Source organism: Centropristis striata, chromosome 7 (genome assembly GCF_030273125.1).
Source record: "Centropristis striata isolate RG_2023a ecotype Rhode Island chromosome 7, C.striata_1.0, whole genome shotgun sequence".
Classification (NCBI taxonomy): Eukaryota; Metazoa; Chordata; class Actinopteri; order Perciformes; family Serranidae; genus Centropristis; species Centropristis striata.
Genome location: NC_081523.1, coordinates 27,222,354 through 27,246,391, shown reverse-complemented (window position 1 = coordinate 27,246,391; position 24,038 = coordinate 27,222,354). Strand labels below are relative to the sequence as shown.

General features: G+C 39.5%; 2 protein-coding genes and 1 pseudogene across 2 annotated transcripts; all 3 read left to right on the top strand.

Moving 5' to 3' along the window:
• Window positions 1–289: 289 nt before the first annotated feature.
• On the top strand, window positions 290–9,568 carry lgi3 (leucine-rich repeat LGI family, member 3). The gene is made up of 9 exons (XM_059338113.1): window positions 290–652; window positions 1,430–1,501; window positions 2,624–2,695; window positions 5,314–5,385; window positions 5,563–5,634; window positions 5,913–6,082; window positions 6,170–6,334; window positions 6,441–6,531; window positions 7,604–9,568. Exons 1-9 carry the CDS (start codon window positions 450–452, stop codon window positions 8,331–8,333), a joined length of 1,647 nt encoding a protein of 548 aa, XP_059194096.1. The 5' UTR covers window positions 290–449; the 3' UTR covers window positions 8,334–9,568.
• Window positions 9,569–10,416: 848 nt separating this feature from the next.
• chmp7 (charged multivesicular body protein 7) lies at window positions 10,417–14,701 on the top strand. Its single transcript, XM_059336891.1, has 10 exons — window positions 10,417–11,017; window positions 11,110–11,281; window positions 11,614–11,799; window positions 11,903–12,036; window positions 12,325–12,373; window positions 12,459–12,578; window positions 12,663–12,761; window positions 13,537–13,594; window positions 13,682–13,909; window positions 13,997–14,701. The coding sequence occupies exons 1-10, from the start codon at window positions 10,746–10,748 to the stop codon at window positions 14,050–14,052; spliced, it is 1,374 nt and encodes a 457-aa protein (XP_059192874.1). The 5' UTR covers window positions 10,417–10,745; the 3' UTR covers window positions 14,053–14,701.
• A 5,001-nt stretch (window positions 14,702–19,702) lies between these two features.
• Window positions 19,703–21,482, top strand: LOC131974539 (tubulin alpha chain-like; annotated as a pseudogene).
• The last annotated feature ends 2,556 nt before the right edge of the window (window positions 21,483–24,038 follow it).

The following is a 24,038-nucleotide window of genomic DNA, read 5'->3' as shown; positions in this document are numbered from 1 at the left end:
AGCACTGACCCAACCTCCACACCCACTCTCTCTCCCCCTTCCCTGCTGCTGTTGTTCTAAGGTTTTCTGCGTGTGCAATAGTAAATAATTCATTGTCAGCGGCACTGCCTACAGGTCCTAGTGCAGAGAAAGCAGCCTCGCTCGTCATTCCTGCAGTGTGCACTCTGGCAGCAGCTCCTGGGAGAGACAGAGAGAAAGATTGCACAGATCTAAGGAAGCTGCAGAGCACCCACGCCCACCGAGGATACACAGGACTACCCTTACTCCCTCTCCTCCCTCCCTTCCTCTCTCTCTCACCCATCCCCTCTCTCTCATGCTCAACTCTGTGCTCAGCATTATCAGAGCTGCTGGGGTTGTAGGCAGGCTGAACATCGCCTCTCAACAAACCACTTGCCACTGAGGAGAAACTTCAAGAAGCTCATCCACGCAGCTTTTCCTCCTGCCTCAGGATGCTGGAGCTCGGACAGAGATGGACGAGGCTGATCTGCTTGTCGCTCCTGTGCGTGTCTCTCTGCCTGCCGAGGGAATCAAACGCCAGGAGAGCCCCCAAGATTCCCCGATGTCCTTCGACCTGCTCCTGCACCAAAGACAGTGCCTTCTGTGTGGATACCAAAGCTATCCCCAAAAGCTTTCCCCCTGGAATCATCTCTTTGTGAGTCCAACATTTATATGTGAATGCTTTTCACTCAAACTAAAAGCATCTTTTCATAACCTGTATGAAGTGTGAGCAATATGCAGGCTGGCACAGATGGCTTCATCACTGATGTCACCCTCTATTATGTAATGATGCGTGAATCCCTACTTGTCTTTTAATTACTTAAAGTAAATATGTTGCTAAAGTGACGATGAATTAACAGAGAGATGCATATCAAAACACATAAAAAAAAGGTTCCTTTCTGTACCAAATGCTGAACTTAGTTGAGGGAGCACAGCAGTAAAACCCTGTCAAGCTCCAGGGAGGACTACTAACAATAGATTCCTTATCTCACTGCAGGAGACCTGCTTCTCCTCTGAGAGATGTAATCTTGAAGAGTCCAGAGATATGTTCAATAAATGGAGCACATGTAATGAAATTGAAAGCCAAACACTTAAAGGGGGAAGGTTATGTTATGCGGAGAAGGTTACAAGGTGCCCCCTTTCACGTGACATTGACCCCCATCGCCCATGGATTGAATATTGAGTCAGGGGAATTCCAGAGCAGAGGCTGGTAGAGGTGCCCTCATTTTACCACAGAGAAGAAGTGAAGAAGGAACTTTTGCGTCCTAGTTTTTACGAGATGCAGCCCTATTTGATTAATAAACTAGAGGGAGGCCCATGTACAATGTTATGAATTAGATGTTTTCCGCTATGAAACATGATGTCACACTGCTTGTGTAATCTGCATTCTCACATCACTGAGACACATACCTGATGTTGTTTGTCTGAACAGGACGATGGTGAACGCGGCCTTTACAACGATCCCAGAGGGAGCTTTCTCACACCTTCACCTGCTGCAGTTCTTGTGAGTGTCCCGACCCACAACTTTCACAACTTTTAAACATTATAAACTCTTAATTCAGTATGTTTCTCACCAAATAGGTTCAAGTCAAATCAAATTTAATTTACATAGTGTCAAAGTACTAATACCACACTGTAAAATTAGTCCACTACAAGTGAAAGTCCTGCATTCAAAATCTTACTTAAGTAAAAGTACAAAAGTATCAGCATTAAAATGTACTTAAAGTACCAAAGGTAAAAGTACTCGATATGCAGAATTAACCCACTTAGATTGTTATATAAATTCCAAATATAGGATATAAGATTAATATAATTCATAATTAATGTAAGCAGCATTTTCCTGCTGTTAAAGCAGGGTTAACAATAACTACTTAATATACTTTTATGTGGTTTAATATAAAAATGGATAATCATGATAACGTTTTTCAAGTTTTATCTTGACCTGAAAAGTAACTAGTAACTAAAGCCGGCAGCTGGATGCAATGGAGTAAAAAGTAAAATAGTAAAAGTATAAAGTTATATAAATGGAAATACTCAAGTAAAGTACTCGTAGCTCAAAATTGTACTTAAGTACGGTACTTGAGTAAATGTACTTCATGACACTTTTTCCATAGTTTTCCCTGTTTAATAAAACAGCCACAACACTTTATAAATGTCACAGGGATATATTTGAACACAACTGATATTGTGGTACACGTCGCAGACAGCTTTTGTTTTGCAGTGACAATAAAAGTGACTTCAGCTACTAGAAATGAATGGTTATTGAAAACAGTGGTGACATAGCAGTAATAAGGGTAAAGTGGCTCTGTATCAGTGTCATTGCCAATCACTGACTCCCTTCAGTTCTGCTCTGCCAGACAAAGGGCCATTTATCTGCTCAGATGCAATCATGAGTGTGTGGTCACATCGTGTCTGTGTTGGTTTTTGTGTAGGTCTGCATGTGTTTGTGTTACTTCAAAATGTTTTTATTTTTGACATGAGATTATCTTAATGTACTATGAATGATGATGATTATATGATGGAGACTATAAGTGTTTTTATGAATACATTTTATTTAAATGGTAATAGCTCTTGTTTTGATACTACATTATCTATAGGACTTGATCATTATTTCCTCCTTTTTTAGGCTTTTGAACTCCAACACATTCACCATGATTGCTGATGATGCATTTGCTGGTCTGTCTCACCTGCAGTACCTGTAAGTATCTCACTTAGATGTGTGTATTTCAAAATGTTGTTTCACTAGTCTTTTAACCTGCTGTGTTTCTCTGAACCTGATTTTTTAAATATTGATCAAATGTGCTTAAACTACTGTCCATGCACTTGTTCATGTGCTCAAGAAACAGTTTTCAATTCACACTATGTAATATTTGAAAAAAATAACACATGCTTTCTACTTCAAATTATTTTTAAATTAATAAGAAAACACTTACTTACTTGGTCTGGAATAACCAGTAGCTTATGGTACCCAATGTTAGCTAATGCTAGCAACTTTAAAGGCACCATATTGTAAAAATAAAAAAAATAATAAAAAAATAAAACAAATAATGTAAAAGTATCAAACTGCTCCCTTCATGGAGAAATGTACACAGCCTGTATTCAGAAACTGAAACTGTGCCTTTAAACGAGCTGTCTCTACTTCTGTAAGGTTGTGATGTCACAGCTATACTACATATAGGTAGAAAGAGAGTAACAGTGTTGTAAGATCTATTCCCCAGCAGCAATGAAGGTGCAGAGATGCTTAAAATCCAAATGTGGAAGACCCAAGAACACTGACCAATCACAGCAGATAAGGCTGTTTCAGGAGGAGGTCTTAAAGAGACAGGCGCTAGAATGGATTGTCTCAGACAGAGGGTGAATACATGTATATTCAGATAGACCGTGTGAGGAAAATAATGTGTTTTTTGTTCATTCAAGAATGTAAACATGTTTTGTCAGAAACCCAAAATACAAATAGGAACCTTAAAAACGAGCATTATATGTCCCCTTTAAATAAATACTGCAGTGTAACTGAAGATACTGATTCAGCTTGACGACTTCCACTCTCTCTTCTTCTACTAGTATATTATTATTTTTTGCAATTACTATTATGCTGTAACTGCGATGCAAAAATTCACTTGATAACTTGAAAGCAAAACAATTTAGCAGACTTTCCTTTCTATCATGCATTGTTAACTTTTGTGAATGATGAATTACAGTAGGTATATTTTGCTGCAAAGTGAATAGAAGGAACCTAAAGGCTGCATTGTAAGACTTTAGGATCAGACTCTGCAGTATGGCAAAGAATGCCAAAAGTAAAACTGAAAATAAATCCTCCTACGACAGCGAGCAAACCGCCTCTGTGCTGTGATAAAGCTGAATATGCCATTCTGTGAATTGATGGGTTTTAGAAAGTAGTTAGCTGATGGCTTGGAGCATGCAGCGATGGCCATGCCTCCGGCTGCTCGCTGTGTGGCTTTGGCTGCCGCCCAGCCATCAGGCCTCTCTGCATCACTGCCACTACCGCTGCTACCCACTGTGAATGCTAATAAAGTCATACTTTCATATCCAGCCACCTCCAAAGAGTCAGCACATGCTGTATGTCCTAGACTATCAATAGACAACGTAGACAGGATGGGATCAAATGATGCTGACACGCAGACCTTTGTAATACTCACTGCACTCAGTGTCTTATATTTATAACATAAATCAAAGGCATGAAATTAGCTTTTACCATTAACCTACCAGAAGCGGTATGGATCTTCTTGGAACCTAAAGATTAATTTGAGATGCAGCTCAGGAAATAAGCATTGTGTTTCATTTACGAGCTGTTAAAGTTCAGAGTGTATAAGGGCTTAAAACATTATGATATGAATAAATGAAGTCTTTTCCCATGATCACTAATGTCCCTTGTGTTCAGTTGATACTAATTGTTAGATGTGGTACTAAATGTAACAATTTTTTTTGTAAAAATCTCATATCTCATAATCTCATCTAAATACCACATAAGACACCAAAACCTTGAGGAAATTCATGCTGTGATTTGATATTGAAAACCTTTTTTTGGCAACTGGATGGCAAACTGCTGATAAACCTTGTAATGGTCAATATACTTAAGAAAGCTATACATCTATACATAAAATTGGGCTGAATTAATCCACAAGCGCCCCATCTTTCCAGTCATACCCAATTTATGCAATTTCACAACTGTTTAGGGACCCCAGTATGCAGATATATTTAAACACAATAGGAGAAAAACTAGATGCATTAGCATAAAGCGGGTGTATCTAAAGGGGAGATTCATGGTACCCAAAGAACTAATTCTCATTCAGATATCCTGAGGTCAGGGATCAAGGGAATGGCCATGTCAGTTTTTTCCTGTTTTAGCCTACCTTTGGAGCATTTTTAAGCCTCCTTCCCGACAACCTATCATGACATTCATATGACACTAGTATCTTCACTGTAGCATTAAAACTGAGCGCACAGCAGCCTCTGAATCTGCACAGGATTCTAATTGTAATTGTTGAAGTTTATTCTTTGTCGTTAATGCACTGATTACATTAGTCAATATAATCCATCTAATACAAAATAATAAAGTATTTTCCTTCCATGTTGTTGTCAGCTCAGGTTTATTTCTCAAAATAGACAAGCTTACCTTTTGATTGTACATCCACCAGATTCAGACTGCTATTATTACTTAAATAATTGTTGCTTATGTACAACTCCTGCGTGCTGCACTGAAAATACAACATCCTTTCCAAACAGACATGACATCTATAATATTGGCTGCATTTCAGAGGTTGTCATTACTGTGTGAATGCTTTGTTCTGTCCCCAGGTTCATTGAGAATAATGACATCCAGGCTGTCTCAAAGTATACTTTCAGAGGACTCAAATCCCTGACTCATCTGTGAGTATTTTGTGGAGCAGATAAGAAGGAAAAACCCTGTCTATCATTTGTCATTTTGCAGACTAGACTGTACTGGCCGGAGCTAAAAAAGATAAAGACTTGGGAAGAACAGAGAGAATTACATAGTATGCAAACAACATTTAATGAATTTCATTTCTTCCTATGGATTTGTTACAGATCTCTCTCAAACAACAACCTGCAGCAGCTGCCAAGAGACATCTTCAAACATCTGGACATCCTCACAGATTTGTAAGTGTGCCTCCTCTGAAATCAAAACAGTGTCTTGACAAGCTGAGAGCTTTGACCCCGCAATCTGTCACTGTAAAACACTGGTTTACTTTGGTTCCCTGGGGGTTTTTGTGGGCTACCACAAAACACAGCTGTCTGACTCAAGTGTGTGGTTTGTATCTGAGTCAAACCATACTGGTGCACAAAAGCATGTTTTTCCTTCCTGTTAAAGGATTTCTGTCCCTACATTTGATATATAAACTGACATATTATCTCTCCTATCTTTATCTGTTACTCAGAGACCTGCGGGGGAACTCTTTCCGCTGTGACTGTAAAATCAAATGGCTGGTAGACTGGATGGAGAAGACCAACACTTCTGTTCCTGCTATCTACTGTGCCAGCCCCTTTGAGTTCCAGGGACGCAGAATCCACGACCTTGCACCACGAGACTTCAACTGCATTAGCGCCGGTTTATCTCGTCTCTTCCCAACGTTTCAGTGGTGATGTGACATATCCCTTTGTTTTCTTGTATTGTAATTCTGTTTTTCTCCCATAGATTTTGCTGTTTATGAAACGTTCCCGTTCCACTCCGTGTCTGTGGAGTCCTATGAGTTCAATGAGGATCAGTTTGTTGCCTTTGCTCAGCCTGATTCAGGGTTCTGCACCCTATATGTGTGGGATCATGTGGAGATGGTCTTCAGGAAGTTTCATAACATAACCTGTAAGTTACTGGCTATGGAATCATATATATTGTACCATTCTATGTTTTATTTTTATTTTTTAAATGATCTTAATGGCTTTTGTGCTTCTGTGTATCTCTGCTGCAGCTCGCTCTGCTGTGTACTGCAAACCAGTGGTGATAAGCAACAGTCTTTACATGGTCGTTGCACAGCTTTTTGGAGGATCTCATATCTACAAGTAAGATTTACAATCTTGCTAATAGCTGTTGGATTTCCTCAACATATTTTAAAAACAAACAAACATGATCTTAAATGAATAGCTTGAGATTGTGGGTTAAATGTGCATATTCATCTACTTGTTGAGTTTGATATGAAGATTGATACCACTCTGCTGTAAATATGTTGCTGGAGCCAGCAGACAATTACCTTAGCTTAGCATAAAGACTGGAAACAGTCCCCCTTGCTCGGTCCAGTGATATCTAAATCTACTAAAAGCCAATAAAGAGCCCCTCGTGTACATTAATAGATTGTGTCTTACCTTACCTCAGCACATTATTTCTGAGAGTGTACTAACATCTCTAAAGCTCACTAATGCATAAATGCACTGAGGCAAGAACTGAGAAATGCTGTCACAATTATCCACAGCCCAAAGTGGCACAATCAAAGTTTTTGTTTTATCTAACAGTATGTAGAATTGAGGGGGACTGATTAACAGAAATGTAACATAACATAAAAATTCTGTTTGCATTTGGGTATTATCACGTAAAACTAAGAATTGTTGTGTTTCGTAGAATGAACAGGCTCTTCATATCTACATAGGAACCACACCTTCACAGAGACCTATTGTTACAACCTTACATGTTTCTACAGTAGTCCAGAATGGACAAACCAAACGTGAAGCCACCATAGGTTTTCCAACATGCTTGAAAAGGGAGGGGTGAGCAGAGGAATATTCAGCTCTTTGCAATCTGCAACCTCACTGCTAGATAACACTCAATCAAGTAAGCGTATTTAGTTACATTCCACCAATACTTCCCTGGGTCTCTGCTGGTTGCTTTGGCTTTTGGACCAAACAAAGATCGGACGAGTTTTTACGGTGTTTTAGATGTGATAGTAGGTAGCTAGAGCTAGGCTAGCTGTTTCCCTCTGTTTTAAGTGTTTATGTTAAGCTAACATAACTAGCTGCTGGCTGCAGTCTCATCTAAAAGAAGGCAAATAAGCAGAATTAAAGAATAAATATGAATAAAGATATACACAATATAATTGTGAAAAGCATTAGCAATACCACAACAACCTTTTTTTGATCACAGGTGGGAAGAGGACCCACAGCGCTTTGTAAAGATCCAAGACATTGACACCACACGTGTGAGGAAGCCTAACTTCGTGGAGACCTTCCAGCTGGATGAAGAGTGGTACTTTGTAGTAGCAGACAGCTCCAAAGCGGGATCCACCAGCATTTATCGCTGGAACAGCAATGGTTTTTACACCCACCAGTCCCTCCATCCCTGGCATCGGGACACCCATGTGGAGTTCCTGGACGTTGGGGGAAAGCCTCACCTCATCCTCTCCAGTGCCTCTCAGCCACCAGTGGTTTACCAGTGGAACCGAAGCCAGAAGCAGTTCGCTTTCTTCTCCCAAATCACAGAGCTGGCAGATGTGCAGATGGTGAAGCACTTTTGGGTGAGGAAAGTTCTTTACCTTTGCCTCACACGCTTCATAGGTGACTCCAAGATCCTCCGCTGGGAAGGGCAGCGTTTCATAGAGATCCAGACTCTTCCCTCCCGGGGCTCAATGGCGGTGTATCCTTTCACAGTGGGCCTCCGCCAGTACCTCATTCTGGGAAGTGATTTCTCCTTCTCCAGAGTATACCTGTGGGATGACCTCACTCAGCGCTTTCAGCCCTTCCAGGAGCTCAACATGAGAGCCCCGCGAGCGTTCAGCTTGGTATCCGTCGATAACAAGGACATCCTGTTGGCCGCCAGCTTCAAAGGTAACACCCTGGCCTACCAGCACCTGGTGGTGGATCTCAGTGCCAAGTAGACATGCTACAGTAAGAGGAGGAGTTTCTGAGCATTTATCAACATGTGCCAAATAAATGAAAGACTGCAAAATGTTTAAGCCATGTAACTAAAGGTCTGCTGTTTCACAGGATGTTTTAAGCGAGGCAACTAATTAACAATTAGTCTATTTTTATGCACTATCCCTTAACATCTGAATGAAATAATGTGTTAATACACAGCATCAGTAACATGCCAACATAAGCGTCATGTCACTGCCGCATTACTGCTTCTGTTCTGCCAGCCATATAAAGTATTATATTATATACTGTACTTTACTAATGTGAAAATGATGTGCATGTGCATCGACTGAATTATTCACTGGATGAGATCATGGATGGATTACTGGATGGGCCTACTTGGCACAGGCCCAGGGGCCCAAAGTGTCAGGGGCCCCTCTGCCTACACCTGCAAAATGTCACGTAAGGACATGTAAAGACCAGGAAGAGACTCAAAATGACCACAAAAAAACATAATACAAATACAAAGACACAAAAATAACTACAAAGGCATACAAGACAACCACAAAGAGACACATAATGACTATAAAGAGACACAAAACCACAACAACTTGCTCTTGTGTAGGAGAGGTGGAGCCTTTTGCATGTCTGTGCCCAGGTGCCAATGTCTCATAATCCACTCATGTATGAGATGAGTTGTTTTAACTGAAACTATAAGGAGTTTTGTAAATTACACAGTGTAGTTTATCTGTGTAGCATTTTGCATGACATGGTACAATTGATATAACTATGTAAAACAAGCAATACTTACCATTTCAATACTTTAAATCCTTGATTAAAGCTCTCTTGATATGTGAGATGCCCGTGAATTTGTTTGGGATTTGATGTTCATTCTGCAATAACAACATGGGATCAGAGCCAGCATGAGCAAACTAAGGGACCCTCATATTTAACTGACCATTGTTCTTTAAAATTTAAGTTTTTCAAGATATTATTCTTGATTTTATTATAGTTCCCATAGTACAAAATGTCGCCCTAGTTCATGACAGTTGGATGGTCTGTGGACATGGGAAATGAAAGAACATTTCAGACAGTATAGAAAACTTGGAGATTATAACGAAGATCAGAGAATGTTTATTTAAGTTATAAAAAGTTCTAAACCATTCCTATGTTTTTAATGTACAGTCACAAATTGTATTTAGTTGTTGCTGTGTATATTTGCACATAGATGGGTGGGTGGGAAGGAGGTATGATTAAATAAATTTATTGGCCCCTAAACGTTCTGTGTCCTGTCTTCTGTGGTTAAAACAATTACTTTTCAAAAAACCATGATAACTCCAAAGCCACAAATTTTCTTTTGCTTATGTTGGAGTAAAAAATAAGTCCTTAAGAACTGGTACCACATCAGTCTGCAACAGTTTATGAATGAGGACCTTTGAGTTGTCAACTAATATAATCAATAACAAAAATAATGAAATTAAAGGATAGCAATAATTAAACAAATTACAAGGAACTTGTTAAAATATGATAACATATATAAACATCATGGGTGAATAATACAATACATCTTTCTCCTGGTCCAGAGGTGTGTGTGTGTGTGTGTGTGTGTGTGTGTGAATATTATATGAATGTGTTGAGTGTGTGCGTCTGTAGTGTGTGATTGTGTGTGTGTGTGTGTGTGTGTGTGTGTGTGTGTGTCTATATCACTTGTTGGTATGATGTATCCTCTGACTTGAATTTACCAATTATCAGTCAACTATATTGATATATATACAATCACTTGTTTTATATACATGAAAATGCTTTTTTTTCCCTCCCCAAGTATAACCATGAGACAAAAAACAGACAAAAAAACTTAAATTACATGTTAATCAGCTTGTACTTGCTGAAAAAAACTGGTTGGAAACTCAAATTAAAAATCATAGACAACGCGTGTGTCTCCGGGAGAAAAGAACAAATCTGTTGCAGGAATGCGTAAAAATGGCGCAAACTAATGTTTATGAACAGAGTTAGAGGTGCGCTTGCTTTGTTGTTAAGGGTGTCTGCATAGGCGGTGTTAAAGAATTTACTTTTCGGATACAGATCACCGCTTTTTCGCACGGTTCTGAATTCTAAAACGCGCGCGACCGTTTGTTGTTGTTGATATGTGAAACGTTAGCTCGTGTTAGCCAAATTTCAATGTATCACGGTGAAGTGAGGCTTAGCTTTGATAGCTGGCAGCGACATGTGAGCCACTGCTGCGATTTTTTTCTTTCCATACGATATTTTAGCTTACATATTAAGTGACGATACGTGGTGATAATTGTTTCTGGTACGAGTGAGGACAGGTAGTGGGTGTTGTTAACTTGGTTCTCAGCTAGCTGACGTTAGCTGCGTGAGCTGTCTGCTCGACATAACAAGCAAGTCAAAACGGGTTGAGTTAAGTTGGGACGTGGATGTTGCAAATGTCTAACTCCACAGAAATGACTCTGCCACCCGAATGGGACGACGACGAGCGGATGAATTTCATGTTCTCGGACTTCAGTGAGAACCGAGACGTCAACACGACGGATTGGGACAGTAAGATGGACTTCTGGACGGCTCTGATCATAAAATGCTGCAGGGAACGAGGCACCGTGTGTGTCAGTCTGCAGGATCTGAACAAGACCTTTAGAAGGAAAGAAAAATCACCGCTGGGCTTGGCGACTGTCGTGCAGTCCATGGCCAGGTGAGTGTTGTTGTGTGATCCCAGTCACTGCTATCTGCTACTGTCTCTCCGGGTCAATATGGTAACATGGCCTGTATTTTACCTTCTGCCAGGGGTGGGAAGATCCAGAGGGAGTCCGAGTTTGCTGCTAATGTGGACTGTGGCTGGGTGTCCTGGGGTGTTGGCCTGCTGCTCGTAAAGCCTCTGAAATGGACCTTTTCCACTCTTCTGGGAAGCAGCCGGGTGCCTTTGGAGGAGTCTTTTGTTGTCCTTGAACTAGTAAAGGTTTGTTTAACTCAGTGTTCCCTTATATGTTTTTTAAGCACTAAAATGCAATACAATCATGGTACATGACACACCATGGCTTTTGTACATTTTTATATTTATTAGACAGACAGACAGACAGACAGACAGATAGATAGATAGATAGATAGATAGATGACTTCATTAATACCTGAAGGGAAATAAGGTTAATAAAAATGAAACTGCCATGGGTACTTTGGACACAGGTCAAGTTGAGACAGCACTGAATAGTTTCCTTTCCTTATCTCTGTTACTGCACTTGGCTGATAAAGGTTATTTTGGCACTAGATGTATACTTATATTTCGTTTTCCAGGAGAAAGCAGCAGAATTACTCAGGGTGTACCGGAGCAGTGAATATGCAAACCACTCCATCATGTCATTTCAAGAGCTCTGCACTCTGTCCTCTGATGTCTGCACTGATGAGAGCACCCTCTGCATGGCTCTGCTGCAGCTACAGAGGGACAAGCAAGTGACTGTTTCATTGCATGAAGGCGAGAAGGTAAGAGTTATCTTTCAAAACAAAGCCTGCTGAAAGACAGTTTATCCTCTGACTGCTGGTGTAATGTTTACATTTCCTCTGTCTTTATGTGTCTTATTTACAGATTGTCAAGTTCTGTCAGACTGGGCAAGATCGCATTTCACCTGTCAGTGATGTGGATATGGGCATCTACCAGCTGCAGCGCAGTGAGAAGCTGCTGGGAGAGCGGGTGGAGAAACTGGGCCTTGAGGCTGACAAGTACAGCAACTCAAATATAAACTTGAATAGAAATACAATTTGTAGTGAAGGATGACAAAGAAGATGCCACTATTATTTTAGACAATGGCATTTATGGTTAGTGATTGAGTTGGATTTGCTCCAGATGTCAAATAACCAGTATTATCTGTCAAATTGATGCTGTAATCATCTTTCTTCAAGATATTGGACTAATAATGAGAAGGAGTGCATTACATTTTAATCATTCAGACAGCGATTTTCTTGTGATTATTGTGGTTATTGCTAAAGCTTTGCCCTCTCTACGTTCAGGTGCAAAGAAGAAGCGAAGGTACTGCTCCGTGAAGGGAAGAAATCACAGGTACTAATAACATTTAACTGAAAAAAAACATTGCAAACAAATGCAACAGCAGTGTGTTCAGTGGTATTATTAATTTTTCCCACAGGCACTGAGGTGTTTAAGAGGTCGCAAAAGGGTAGAAAAGAGAGCAGATAGCTTGTTTGCCAAACTGGAATCCATCAGAGGAATCCTTGACAGAATCGCCCAGTCACAGACTGATAAGATGGTGAGAGGCAGAATGAACAGTGCACTTATCTCTAACCAAGTGAGTTGTCAGTTTTGTTTAACTGTGTCATGAACATGTTTGTAGGTTATGCAGGCATATCAGGCAGGAGTGTCAGCCCTGAGACTCTCTCTTAAGGATGTGACTGTGGAACGGGCTGAGAGTCTTGTGGATCAAATCCAGGAGGTACAGTAGCTGGCTATTTTGTCGTTTTAATGCAGTGTTACTTTTAAAGGTATAATATGTGAATTTACATTAATACAATGTAAAAATACAACTAGACACATGTTGTACATTTTGTTAAGTTGTGTACTTACATCATCCCAAATGTTTCAGACAATTTGCAAACCCAGAGAAATCTATTATTTATTTAAGGTAACAGTCCATTACTGTTGTGATCACCTGTCAATGACATCACATCCCCTTTATCCATGCATCAGGGTGGTGTTTGTCTGCCAGAAGCTGATTTTTTTTATCCAGTTTTTAGCCACATTTGTTGATAGACTTCAGTCGTTTTTAACTATATATGCATTCACACAGCCATTGATTTTCTTACCAGCTATACTTTCTGGAATTAACAGCGCTGCAGCTGTGTAGCTATTAGCCTGATTTATGTGTTTAACTTAACAAAATTTGTCTTATATTGTAGCTTCTCTTCATTTATGAAAGACAGTAGACTTCTCCATGTTTGTAATGGATCATATGCTGCAAACACTGCCCCTTCCATGTGAATGCACTCATACCTAGAGTGGGAAATCCTGGGTTGACTTATCGAGCTGATAACTACTGTCAAAATACCACTTAGCCTGATTGGGGTTGTTAGGTTAAAATGAAGCCAGTATAATGAAAAGACACCCTGGGTATGTTGAATTTGCTTAACAGCATAGGTTCAAGGTAATGACAGAAAATGACATATTGTGTGTTTTAAAATCTCAATGTATCTTTTCTATGACTTCACCAGTTATGCGACACTCAAGATGAGGTGAACCAAACACTATCCAGTGGTGTGACCAGTGCAGGTATGCCATGCTGTTAATTCTATGTCTTATTATACTGTATAAACTATTATCCAGGAGATCTAAGTTCGTCATGTGTTTTTTTTGCAGATGAAGACATGGATGAGTTGGAGGAGGAACTGAAATCTTTGTTGGACGAGTCGAAGCCAGATTCCATCTCAGGTTTACCTGAAGTTCCAACAAACCGCCTGCGACCCTCTGAGGACTACTCGGGTACTGACCTGCTCAGTTCTCTGCCTGCCGTACCTTACCGCCCGCTCGACATCACCGCTGAGCAGCTGGAGGAAGAATTAAATCAGTTAACGCTTATAGATTCAGGCATGCACTTTCAGGTTTCTCCCTTTTTCCTCCATTGCACTGTAATATAATTGTTTGGAAGTAACATATGGTCATGTCTCTGTCCAGGTGTTCAACAGAAGAAAATGACGTCGCCAGCCAAGAGATTAGAGCCTGCACAGTGACGGCACAGACAAAACATGGCAAGTTTGAAGCTCTGCATCAACATATCAAACTGTATCTCCTAAATGTTTTCTGAAGAACTACATTAGCAACTGCTAAACCAATCAATTAATTGTAAGGGTTGTAAAATCAATATCAGGATAAAAACAAGGCACTTTCCTTCATTAATGAAAATAAATATGCCTTTTCTGTGGAGGCATGCCAAAAAGGATTTTTAAAATACTTTTTTCTTTAGTAAAGAAGCTTTTCAAAGCTTTTCAACTACAAAGCTTTCAGATCATCAATATCTGAAGGATCTCAAGTAATGGAGAACGTTTTAACAGTTAAAGATATTCTCTTTGGTATGCCGCCACCAGGAATGCTTTTAATATTGTGGTATTTTTTTGAAAAGAGAGTGAACAAGTATATTTGTCGTTTGTAGTGTGTGTTTATTGATGTCTCTAAATGTCCCTCATTGACAGTCATGTAAAGTGTATTAAGTGGCCTTTTGAACTGTAAATGTGAAACTGAAAGTTAAGAGAATATTATGCCAAATGATTTATTCAATAAGTATATTTAGTTTCACTGGAACATACCTGTGAGGAATGAGGAGCCTACCTAAAGTGAGTTTAACCAAATATGTTTCTCAAAATAAAATTTATTTTAATCACTTGTCTGTAGTGGTATTTATGTCATTGTCAGAAATAAATGCTATATTACAATTGTTGTCATCTTGAGATACCCCTACGTTGGTAAATCAGAGCATAAAAATGTTTTTATTTCATTCTTTATCTTCTCTTAGTAATTCCACATATTAAATGGATTCCTGTATACAACTTTTCTGCAGTAAAAAATAATAATATAATGTGTCTGTAGTTAAACTGACAGATATAATACTCTCAGATATTAAATATGAAGGTCAGCTTTTGTGTAGCTTTGGTCGGTTTTGTCACAGAAAAATCAACACCAGGGTTTGCTGCGATGGTATGACTGTGATAATGCAGCATTATATGATATATAACTAGCAGGTATGATCAGTGGTCTCCATTGAGAAATGTATGATGTGAATACACTTGATATAAGAAAAAGTTCTTTGTTATAAAAAAGTAAGTAAAGCTGTGCCAAAGAATGTTTTTCTTCAGTATATACTATGCTTTAGCCACCAGGGGGCACCATTCTATGTTATTGGGAGTGATGTATCAAGTATAATTTCTTTAATGATCACATTATTAATCCTGGGCCCGGTTAATCCTGAGGCCTGTGTATGACAGACATATTTTTTTAAATGCTTTATTAGAAGACCAATTCAAACTATTTAATATCAGAGCAGCTTCTAATGTGTTTTCAGTTCAGAACCCTGTACTACGAAGCTGGATTTGAGGGTTAGCGAGGTAACTTCCGCTCTAATCCTGGGTTTTTGGTATCATGAATGTGGTCTCTTTTAATTATGCCAGAGATTAATAAATGCCAGTAGAGACAAATATTCTGAGTATGCTGAAAAAAGTTATCAAAATTCAAATGCAGAAATTTAAGACATTTGATTTTCATATCGTCACAGTAATAAATCTTTAAAAACAGTAAGGGGTTAGTGGTATGAAAAACAAAATGCAAATGTATTTATTGTCTATTGCACCATTACACTGAGTAAACCGTTACTAAGCAGAATAACAGTGTTTCTCCTAAATAACCACAGCACCCTATGTCCAGACCATGGAAATAGAATAAGTGTTATTCCAGTTCTCTTCAGGACATGACACAGTACATGTAGGAGATGGTTCCATCGTGTACACAGCATGCGCACAAACAATCCCGTATAGTTCCTCAGATTGAAGGTCCAAAAACATTCAGAAACGCTTCACTTATGTCCTTAACTAAACAACATCAAAGTGCTGAGTATTGTGGGAAATATCAAAAAAGATGTATTTATTTAATCTGATTACTTTTTCTACAAAAAAGGGAAGAGATGTTTCTGCATCAGCTCCAGATACAACACAGATTAGTCAAGCTTCAGTGTTGGTTTAGTTAGTTACACCGGTACGTGATGACGTTATGACGTGGGTCCCCAATAGTTCCATCATCTCCATGGTGCCCAACTAACGCATTTTTTTGTTATTATTTTAATTAAAAAAAGCCCGATTAGTGGGGCGGATTAGCTCAATATTTTACACCAATCGTTCACTTTGTGATAAAAGCATGAAATTTGGTAGATGTGTTGGTGAATATGTTTCAAACAAATCTGGATATTGGGCCACCTCAAAAGCGCCCCCTAGTGGCCGTGGCAGGCATTTGTTATACGAATAAATCAATGATGAATAAAAACTGCCCTTTTAATAATACCAACTGGTGATGAATTGTATATTGTTGGAAAGCCTAATTAGTCACCTTTACAACGAGGTACAGCTTGTAAGGATCGTGCATTCATGGAATGAGCAACAGGGCTAAACGTGTGGGTAGCACCCCCCAAAAATGTGCATCCCCTGTGTAGTGGGGCGGATTTGCTGAACAATCGTTGCAAAATCATGCAAAATCCTTACTGAGGTGTGTGACTTAGTCAGGCGGCTTAGCCAAATAAAGGGGACACGCCGGATAAAAGCACCACATTTTTTCCACATACTCTCTATCATTATAGGTTTCAATTTTTAGTAGGAGCCACTTCATCAAGATTGCGGTGATGGCAGCCATATAAAGTCTATGAGAAATGCTATATCTTCCAATCCACTTAGAAGGTCAATCTTAGTGTCAAAATATACATTTTCTGGGTCAAAAAATCATTTAAAGCTATTGAGAATATCACTAGATGATTATTTGATCAAATAGATATGTTCATTTTCACTCAGACTGGGCATCTCGCTTCGAGTGCTGCAGCAGGGAATCCTGAGTTGAAAATGTTTGGAATCAATGTTCACGGGAGAGTGTGGATTAGCTGCCATGTACACTGCTCAAAAACATCAAGGGTACGCTTTCATCTCATGTCAGATCTTGATCAACAAATTATTTACAGTGAGTCATCCAGTGATATTCTCAATAGCTTTAAATGATTCTTTGACCCAGAAAATGTATATTTTGACACCAAGATTGACCTTCTAAGTGGCTTGGAAGATATATTGGTTCTCATAGACTTATGGCTTATATGGCTGCCGTCTCCTATCTGCAATCTTGATGAAGTGGCTCCTACCAAAAGTTGAAATCTTTGGTGATAGAGAGCATGTGGAAAAATTTTGGTGCTTTTGTCCGGCATGTCCCCTTTCTTCTCAAATCTAGTCCTAAGCCGCCTGACTAACTGTGATGGAGTTATAAAATACATTTAAAAAAAGAAAAAAAGAACCACATGGGCAAAGGAGACATATTGCATATAGCGTGTGTGTGCCTGTGTGCCTGTGTGTGTGTGTGCAGAGAGGGATGTCCACATTCCACAGGACATAATTTAACAGTGTCTTATTAAGCTTTCACACCCAACAGCCACTGATACATGTTCCAAGCTAGCTAGCTAGCTTAAGTACCTATTTTTGCTATCTTGCTAATTTACTTTTCCGCCAATGCCTTTTCTCTTTAGCCTTTATGATGTTCATAGCATATTTTATTCATAATTATAACAGGTGAAATAAAATATTTAGACATACCTTGATGGACAGTCCACTGCACTGCTTGTCCCAGGAAGCAAATGCTAGCTAGCTCATTTGCTAGCTAGCTCGATGGCTAGCCTGATTGTGGTGGGGCAGGAAAAATAACTGAAAGAGTGTCTAACTGGATTTTTGTTAATTTAATATGTGTATTTACATTTTTTAATTTATGTTTGTATATTTAGTTTAATTTTTTTTAATATTTTAAGAAATAATTTAAATATTTTTTGTAATTTTAACGAAGAAAATGACTGCTATGGCCACTAGGGGGCGAATTTGGGATGGCCTAATATACAGATTTGTTTGAAACATATCCACCAACACATCCACCAAATTGTGTGCTTCTATCACAAAATAAACAATTCTTGTGATTTATTAAGCTAATCCGCCCCACAGGGGATGCACATTTTTGGGGGGGTGCTACCCACACGTTTAGCCCCGTTGCTCATTCCATGAATGCACGATCCTTACAAGCTGTACCTCGTTGTAAAGGTGACTAATCAAGCTTTCCAACAATATACAATTCATCACCAGTTAGTATTATTAAAAGGGCAGTTTTTATTCATCATTGATTTATTCGTATAACAAATGCCTGCCACAGCCACTAGGGGGTGCTTTTGAGGTGGCCCAATATCCAGATTTGTTTGAAACATATTGACCAACACATCTACCAAATTTCATGCTTTTATCACAAAGTGAACGATTGTTCAGCTAATCCGCCCCACTAGATCGCCATTTTGTTTGAGTAATTTCAATGTACAATTTGGAAGTTTTGATGCCCTCAAACCAAAATAACAATGTTTTCAAACGAATACAGTACTTGTTAACACATTCCACACCCGCCCGGGAAATGTATCATTTTCCCCCAAAGAAATAATTATTTCTCACGGAGAAATTGTTGATTGAAAGTTTTTACTCCACAATTTGTGTTTTTCCAAAAGGTTTGATGACGTAGTCAGAGTTAATTTCACAAATGTACACATTTTTAAAAAGAGGAATAAAGCTGTAAAATGAAAGTAATCACTAATTATATCATAACTAAAACAATAGAAACAATTTAAAATGAAACTGAATTAATATTTAATTTAAAGTTGTCTTACCTGCAGGGTTAGCGCCCACCTGGGTGGAAGGCCCTACCAGCAGGTGGTCCTCTGCGACCAGTAGTCCACAGAAGATTCAGACTCTTCGGGTTTTACACAACAGTTGTGTGAAGCAGTAGTTCTGTTTTCGACAAGGTCGTGTTTTTAGAAGATTCCGAAAGTTCGCTTTACACAGTTTGGGTCAAGAGGTTTCCAGCTCATGTCCAGGTCCAGGTGCAAAGTGAGAAATTGCAGGTCTGCTGGCCTTTATATATGCCTACATGACGTAATGGTCATTCTGTTCCCATGACATTTACTTACGCACGTGCTTAGTTTGAGACGCAGAAATATCTCATAATGTCTCATAATATAATGTTCCCAAACTGTCGGAACATTTATTTTGCTGAATCAGCATTGGGTGAACATTAACCACTGGCATTCAGTTTTCAGTTGACATTTATTTCAGGTTAGTCTATGTGTAGTGTTAGTTAGTCATTGGTGTATTATTTTAATGGAAAGGCACAGTTCAAATTCAGTTTTAGTTTTCTCTGTCTGATATAGGAAGAGATGCTAACGTTAGCTAAAACTGAGGTTATAATGTTAGAAAACAGAAGACCTTATTAGACTACTCAACCCTCAACGGCGGGAGTCCGATTTACCTTAAAAAACTCAAGATTCCCTTTGTCTGTCTTTTTGAGAAATATGCATATTTCTGTCCTTCATGAACAAAGAAATCCACTACAGCAGTGTTCACATTTAACTGAAACCTTAAGAGATGTTCTTGCTATGTGAAAACATATAAAACTACAAATCCCATGAGAAAACAGTCTGAGACTCATTCTCACAATTTGGTTATTTCCATAGCCATAAAAACTCACCAAAACTTTCTTCTTATGTATTTTTTTCTTTTTAGTAATTATGTGTTCCCAGACCCTCTCCTCCCTGCAGTTGAATCCAGTTTTATCTTTTTGGCTGTTGTCTACATGTGTTGGTAATCTGAAGTAGGATAGTTTGACTTTGTCTTTTTTCCTCTCCAGTGTGTGTGTATCTCAGTGCAAGTGGGTCAGGCAGGTGTGCAGATTGGAAATGCCTGCTGGGAGCTTTACTGCCTGGAACATAGGATCCAGCCTGATGGACAGATGAACGAAAAAATGCCCAGTGACAAGACCGAAAGAGATGATTGCTTCAACACCTTCTTCAGTGAGACTGCAGCTGGAAAGCATGTCCCCAGAGCTGTTTTTGTAGACCTGGAGCCCACGGTCATTGGTAAACTAATTATTAAATATAGTTGCTGTTTGATTTTGGTATGCCAGACCCTTTAGTCATATTCTATTTAACCTATTTCCTCAGATGAAGTGCGAACTGTGACCTACTGGCAGCTGTTCCACCCTGAGCAGCTGATCACTGGCAAGGAGAATGCTGCCAACAACTACGCCCGTGGTCACTACACCATTAGCAAAGAGATCATTGACCTGGTGCTCGACAGGATCTGCAAACTGGTGAGTCGCTTCACAGCAGGAGGGGTACTTTAATAATGAAGCCAAGAGCCTGAGATCAATTTTTATTTGTAATGACTGATGTATCAGGAAATTGCAAACAGTGCAGTGCATGTGGTGCTATCAACTCAGACTTAAATTATGCAGTTCACCTTTGTGACACCAGAGGGCACCAAATAATTTTCCATATAAAAAGTAGGTTCATTTTCTCACTTCTAATGATGAGGTGACCTGTCTTTGAGATTTCTGCCTTCAACACAAGGTTGCAGACAATAACTAGCAGGAAGTTAAATCTCACAAAACAAGAAATAAATTCTTTATTTTGTAGTTTGACTAGCTCATCGATTTAATGTTGTTGTTGTTGTTGTTTTTAAAGATAATTAAAGTGCAAGCAGCAACAGCTGTCTTATTAGACTAAAAAAATAAGATAAGTAGGCCTGAGTTAACAATGACACTATAATTCATAGATACATTTTTTCTTAATGTCAAATTTAGGTTCAATTGTGGCTTTGCCTCTATCTTCTGTTTACTGTTCAGCATCAGGCCAGTGTGAAGAGGCCTTTGTTTTTGTTTTTTATCAGGGGTTTTTATGCAAAGAACTATGAAGAAATGTAATATTACTGTGTTGTACTAGTTAATAAATAATTGGTCTCAAGAGATTCTCATCATCTAAACTATGTTACTGCATTCTGTCCCCAGGCGGACCAGTGCACTGGTCTTCAGGGCTTCCTGGTTTTCCACAGCTTCAGCGGTGGCACTGGCTCTGGTTTCACCTCCCTGCTTATGGAGAATCTTTCTGTAGATTACGGCAAGAAGTCCAAGCTGGAGTTCACCATCTCTCCAAGTGTCCTCAGCTGTGGTGGAGCCATACAACACCATCCTGACCACCCACACCACCCTGGAGCACTCTGTGCCTTCATGGTGGTTATGAGGCCATCTACGATATCTGTCTCAGGAACGTGGATATTGAGCATCCCACCTTCACCAACCTGAACAGGCTGATGAGTCCAATCGTGTCCTCCATCACATCCCTCTGTTTTGACAGTGCCCTTGACGTTGATCTGACAGAGTTCCAGACCAACTTTGTGCCTTATCCACGTACAGTGGGGGAAAAAAATATTTGATCCCTGCCGATTTTGTGATTTTTGCTAAATTTTCCCACTGACAAATAATTGAACGGTCTATAATTTTAATGGTAGGATTACTTCAACAGTGAGAGACAGAACATTAAAAAATATCCAGAAAATCTAATTATATGAAAATTATACATTTATTTGCTTTTTTTTTGCATCATTGACCGTGGGAGGGCATGCTACGCCAAGAGGGAGCCCATTAAAGAATACTCCAGGCCCCTCACCTCCATCCTTGAGGAGCATGGGTTGAGGAAGGAGCCCCGTCCTATCTTCAATTGCAACGAGACAGGGTTTCAGCTGGACTCAAATAGGCACCAAGTCATCATGCCCAGGGGGTCCAAGCACGCCTACAGGTAAGCCCAGGGAACCAGAAACCACATTACAGCCCTGGCCTGCCTCAACGCGGCTGTCATTGTCACTGGGGACCCCTATTACATGGACATGGACAGTGAGCTGTTTAGGAAGTGGTTTGTCAGGCACTTTCTGAATTTTGCCATCGAGGAGCGTCTGCTGCTGCTCATCATGGACGGCCATCGGCCTCACCTGGATCCAGAGCTGGTCCGGGCAGCACAGAGGGAGGGGGTCATCATGTCACCACACACTTCTCACATCCTTCAGCCCCTGGATGTGAGTTTTTTCAGACCCTTGAAGGCAGATTTCTCTGGTGTTACAGGAGATCTGTCGACAGTGAGCCACTCTTTTTTTCAAGAGTTTTCAAGGATCCTAAGAGACTCCTACCAGAGGGTGAAGGATCGGAGAGTGGTGGTGGCTGGGTTCAGTCTGGCCTCTATCCTCTGGACCAAATGGCCATTGATTGGTCACAAGTCATGCCGTCCAGACGGCTGCATGGGACCTCCCCACCTCCTCCACCAAACCCATTTGTATCTTCCTGGGCCGTGCCCGATGTTCCCTCAATTGCCCCTGTTATTACTCCCCCTCCCCAAGGTCAACCAGCCCCTATCCCCACTCCACAGAATCCGCCTGCCCCTCTTCTCAGTCCCTACCCGTCCCCAGGTAACATCGGGCAGGATATCAGTAGACCCAGCCCACCTCCTGGCTGAAATCAATAACACCCAAGAAGGCCCAAGCTCTGGCCAGAAGAGACCGTGGGCAGCAGCGGGCTGCAGGGAAGAAAACCCTCCAGAGAGTTTGGAGGGTGTCATGCTCCAGTGTGACAACTGGACACCATTTGTGTGGGCTGGGAGGAGGAGCTGGAACTACGACAATTTTGGTGTTTAGATATGTAATTAATATATTTTTTGTCAAAATGATTCTATTTATTTATTTGTGTATTTTTTTTCATTAAATATTAAATATTTTTATTTGTTTTGATCAAAGTAATTTAATCTAATAAATATGTAATAAATATTATTAATACTTTAATGGTGTAATATGTCTTTTTTTTTTTTTTAAAGCATTACAATTGTCAACATCTGTTTGTAGTTAAAATAGGAATTGTACTCTGTACTAGAGATGAAATGATTATTGGTTTAAGGATGAACCACAATAAAATTCCAGATGGTAAGTAATCACATTTTAGATTATATATAATGGTCTTGTTGCCTCTTGTAATTTGCTTAAGGTTGTGTTCATGTAAACATGACACTTACTTATGAACACACAACACTTATTTATGAACTTTCATGGATAAAAAATAAATCTTTAGGAAGCCCATCCCCGGATGGGATGTTCAACAATACCAACTTTAATGAAACAGGGAAATATCCCTTTTGAGCTCTTATGGTCAGGCAGACAAGTGCTGCTGCATTGTCTGCAATTTCTACAAAGTGAGGTCAACTCTAATGGCCATAATGTGCCATATCCATGTATTTTTCATATGGTTAAAATAAGAGAGTGTAATAAAACATACAGCAGCCATAATAATAGGATCTTTTACTGCATAATTTGGAGTTGTTGATGTGTGTCATTTTATTGTGAAGGACGGAGTACATCCCGGATGTTTTGAAAACGGTAACATTGATTTGGGATACAGTTAGCTCACGGCTAATTCACTGGCGTTAGTGTCCTTTTGCCGACTCTGGTAAACCCGAGCATGACGTACATAGTTAAAACAATATACCGTTCGAAAGATAAGAAGTTAGACTTTAGTTTCACAACATTTCACTGATTGGAAGCATAACATGATCATTTATATTAGTATTTAATGTGAAATTATGATAGAATTGGTGAACGGTGTCCGATCTGGGTTACAATGATGTATCACTAAAGTAAACTGAAGTGTTATATAAAGTGTATAGTGTTGTATATAAAGTATACCGGTGGCAATATACATTTTCCATTTAATTCCATCAGTCAGCTTATACTGTGATTCAAGGAGGACACCTAGTGGCCATCTGGTTGAAGTACATAGACATTTGTAGAAACTAGATCGTAACAGGCTCACTGCTTTTCTAATGTGACTGTTGTCTCTTTTCAGCAGAAACTCCAAAGTCAGATCGATACTAAGTTGTTGCTGTGAAGCAATTTAAGATTATTAATATTTACTGAATAGACTTGTTCCAACTCATTCACTGGACCAGATCAGTGATTTAGCTTTATTTAGCCTAAAATATATGCATTTATGTTGTTCTGGAGGCTTGTAATGGCTCTACACCATACTAAGACACATGCTGTAGGCTTTTCCTCAAATTCATTACCCATCTGTTCAAACAGAAACCAAG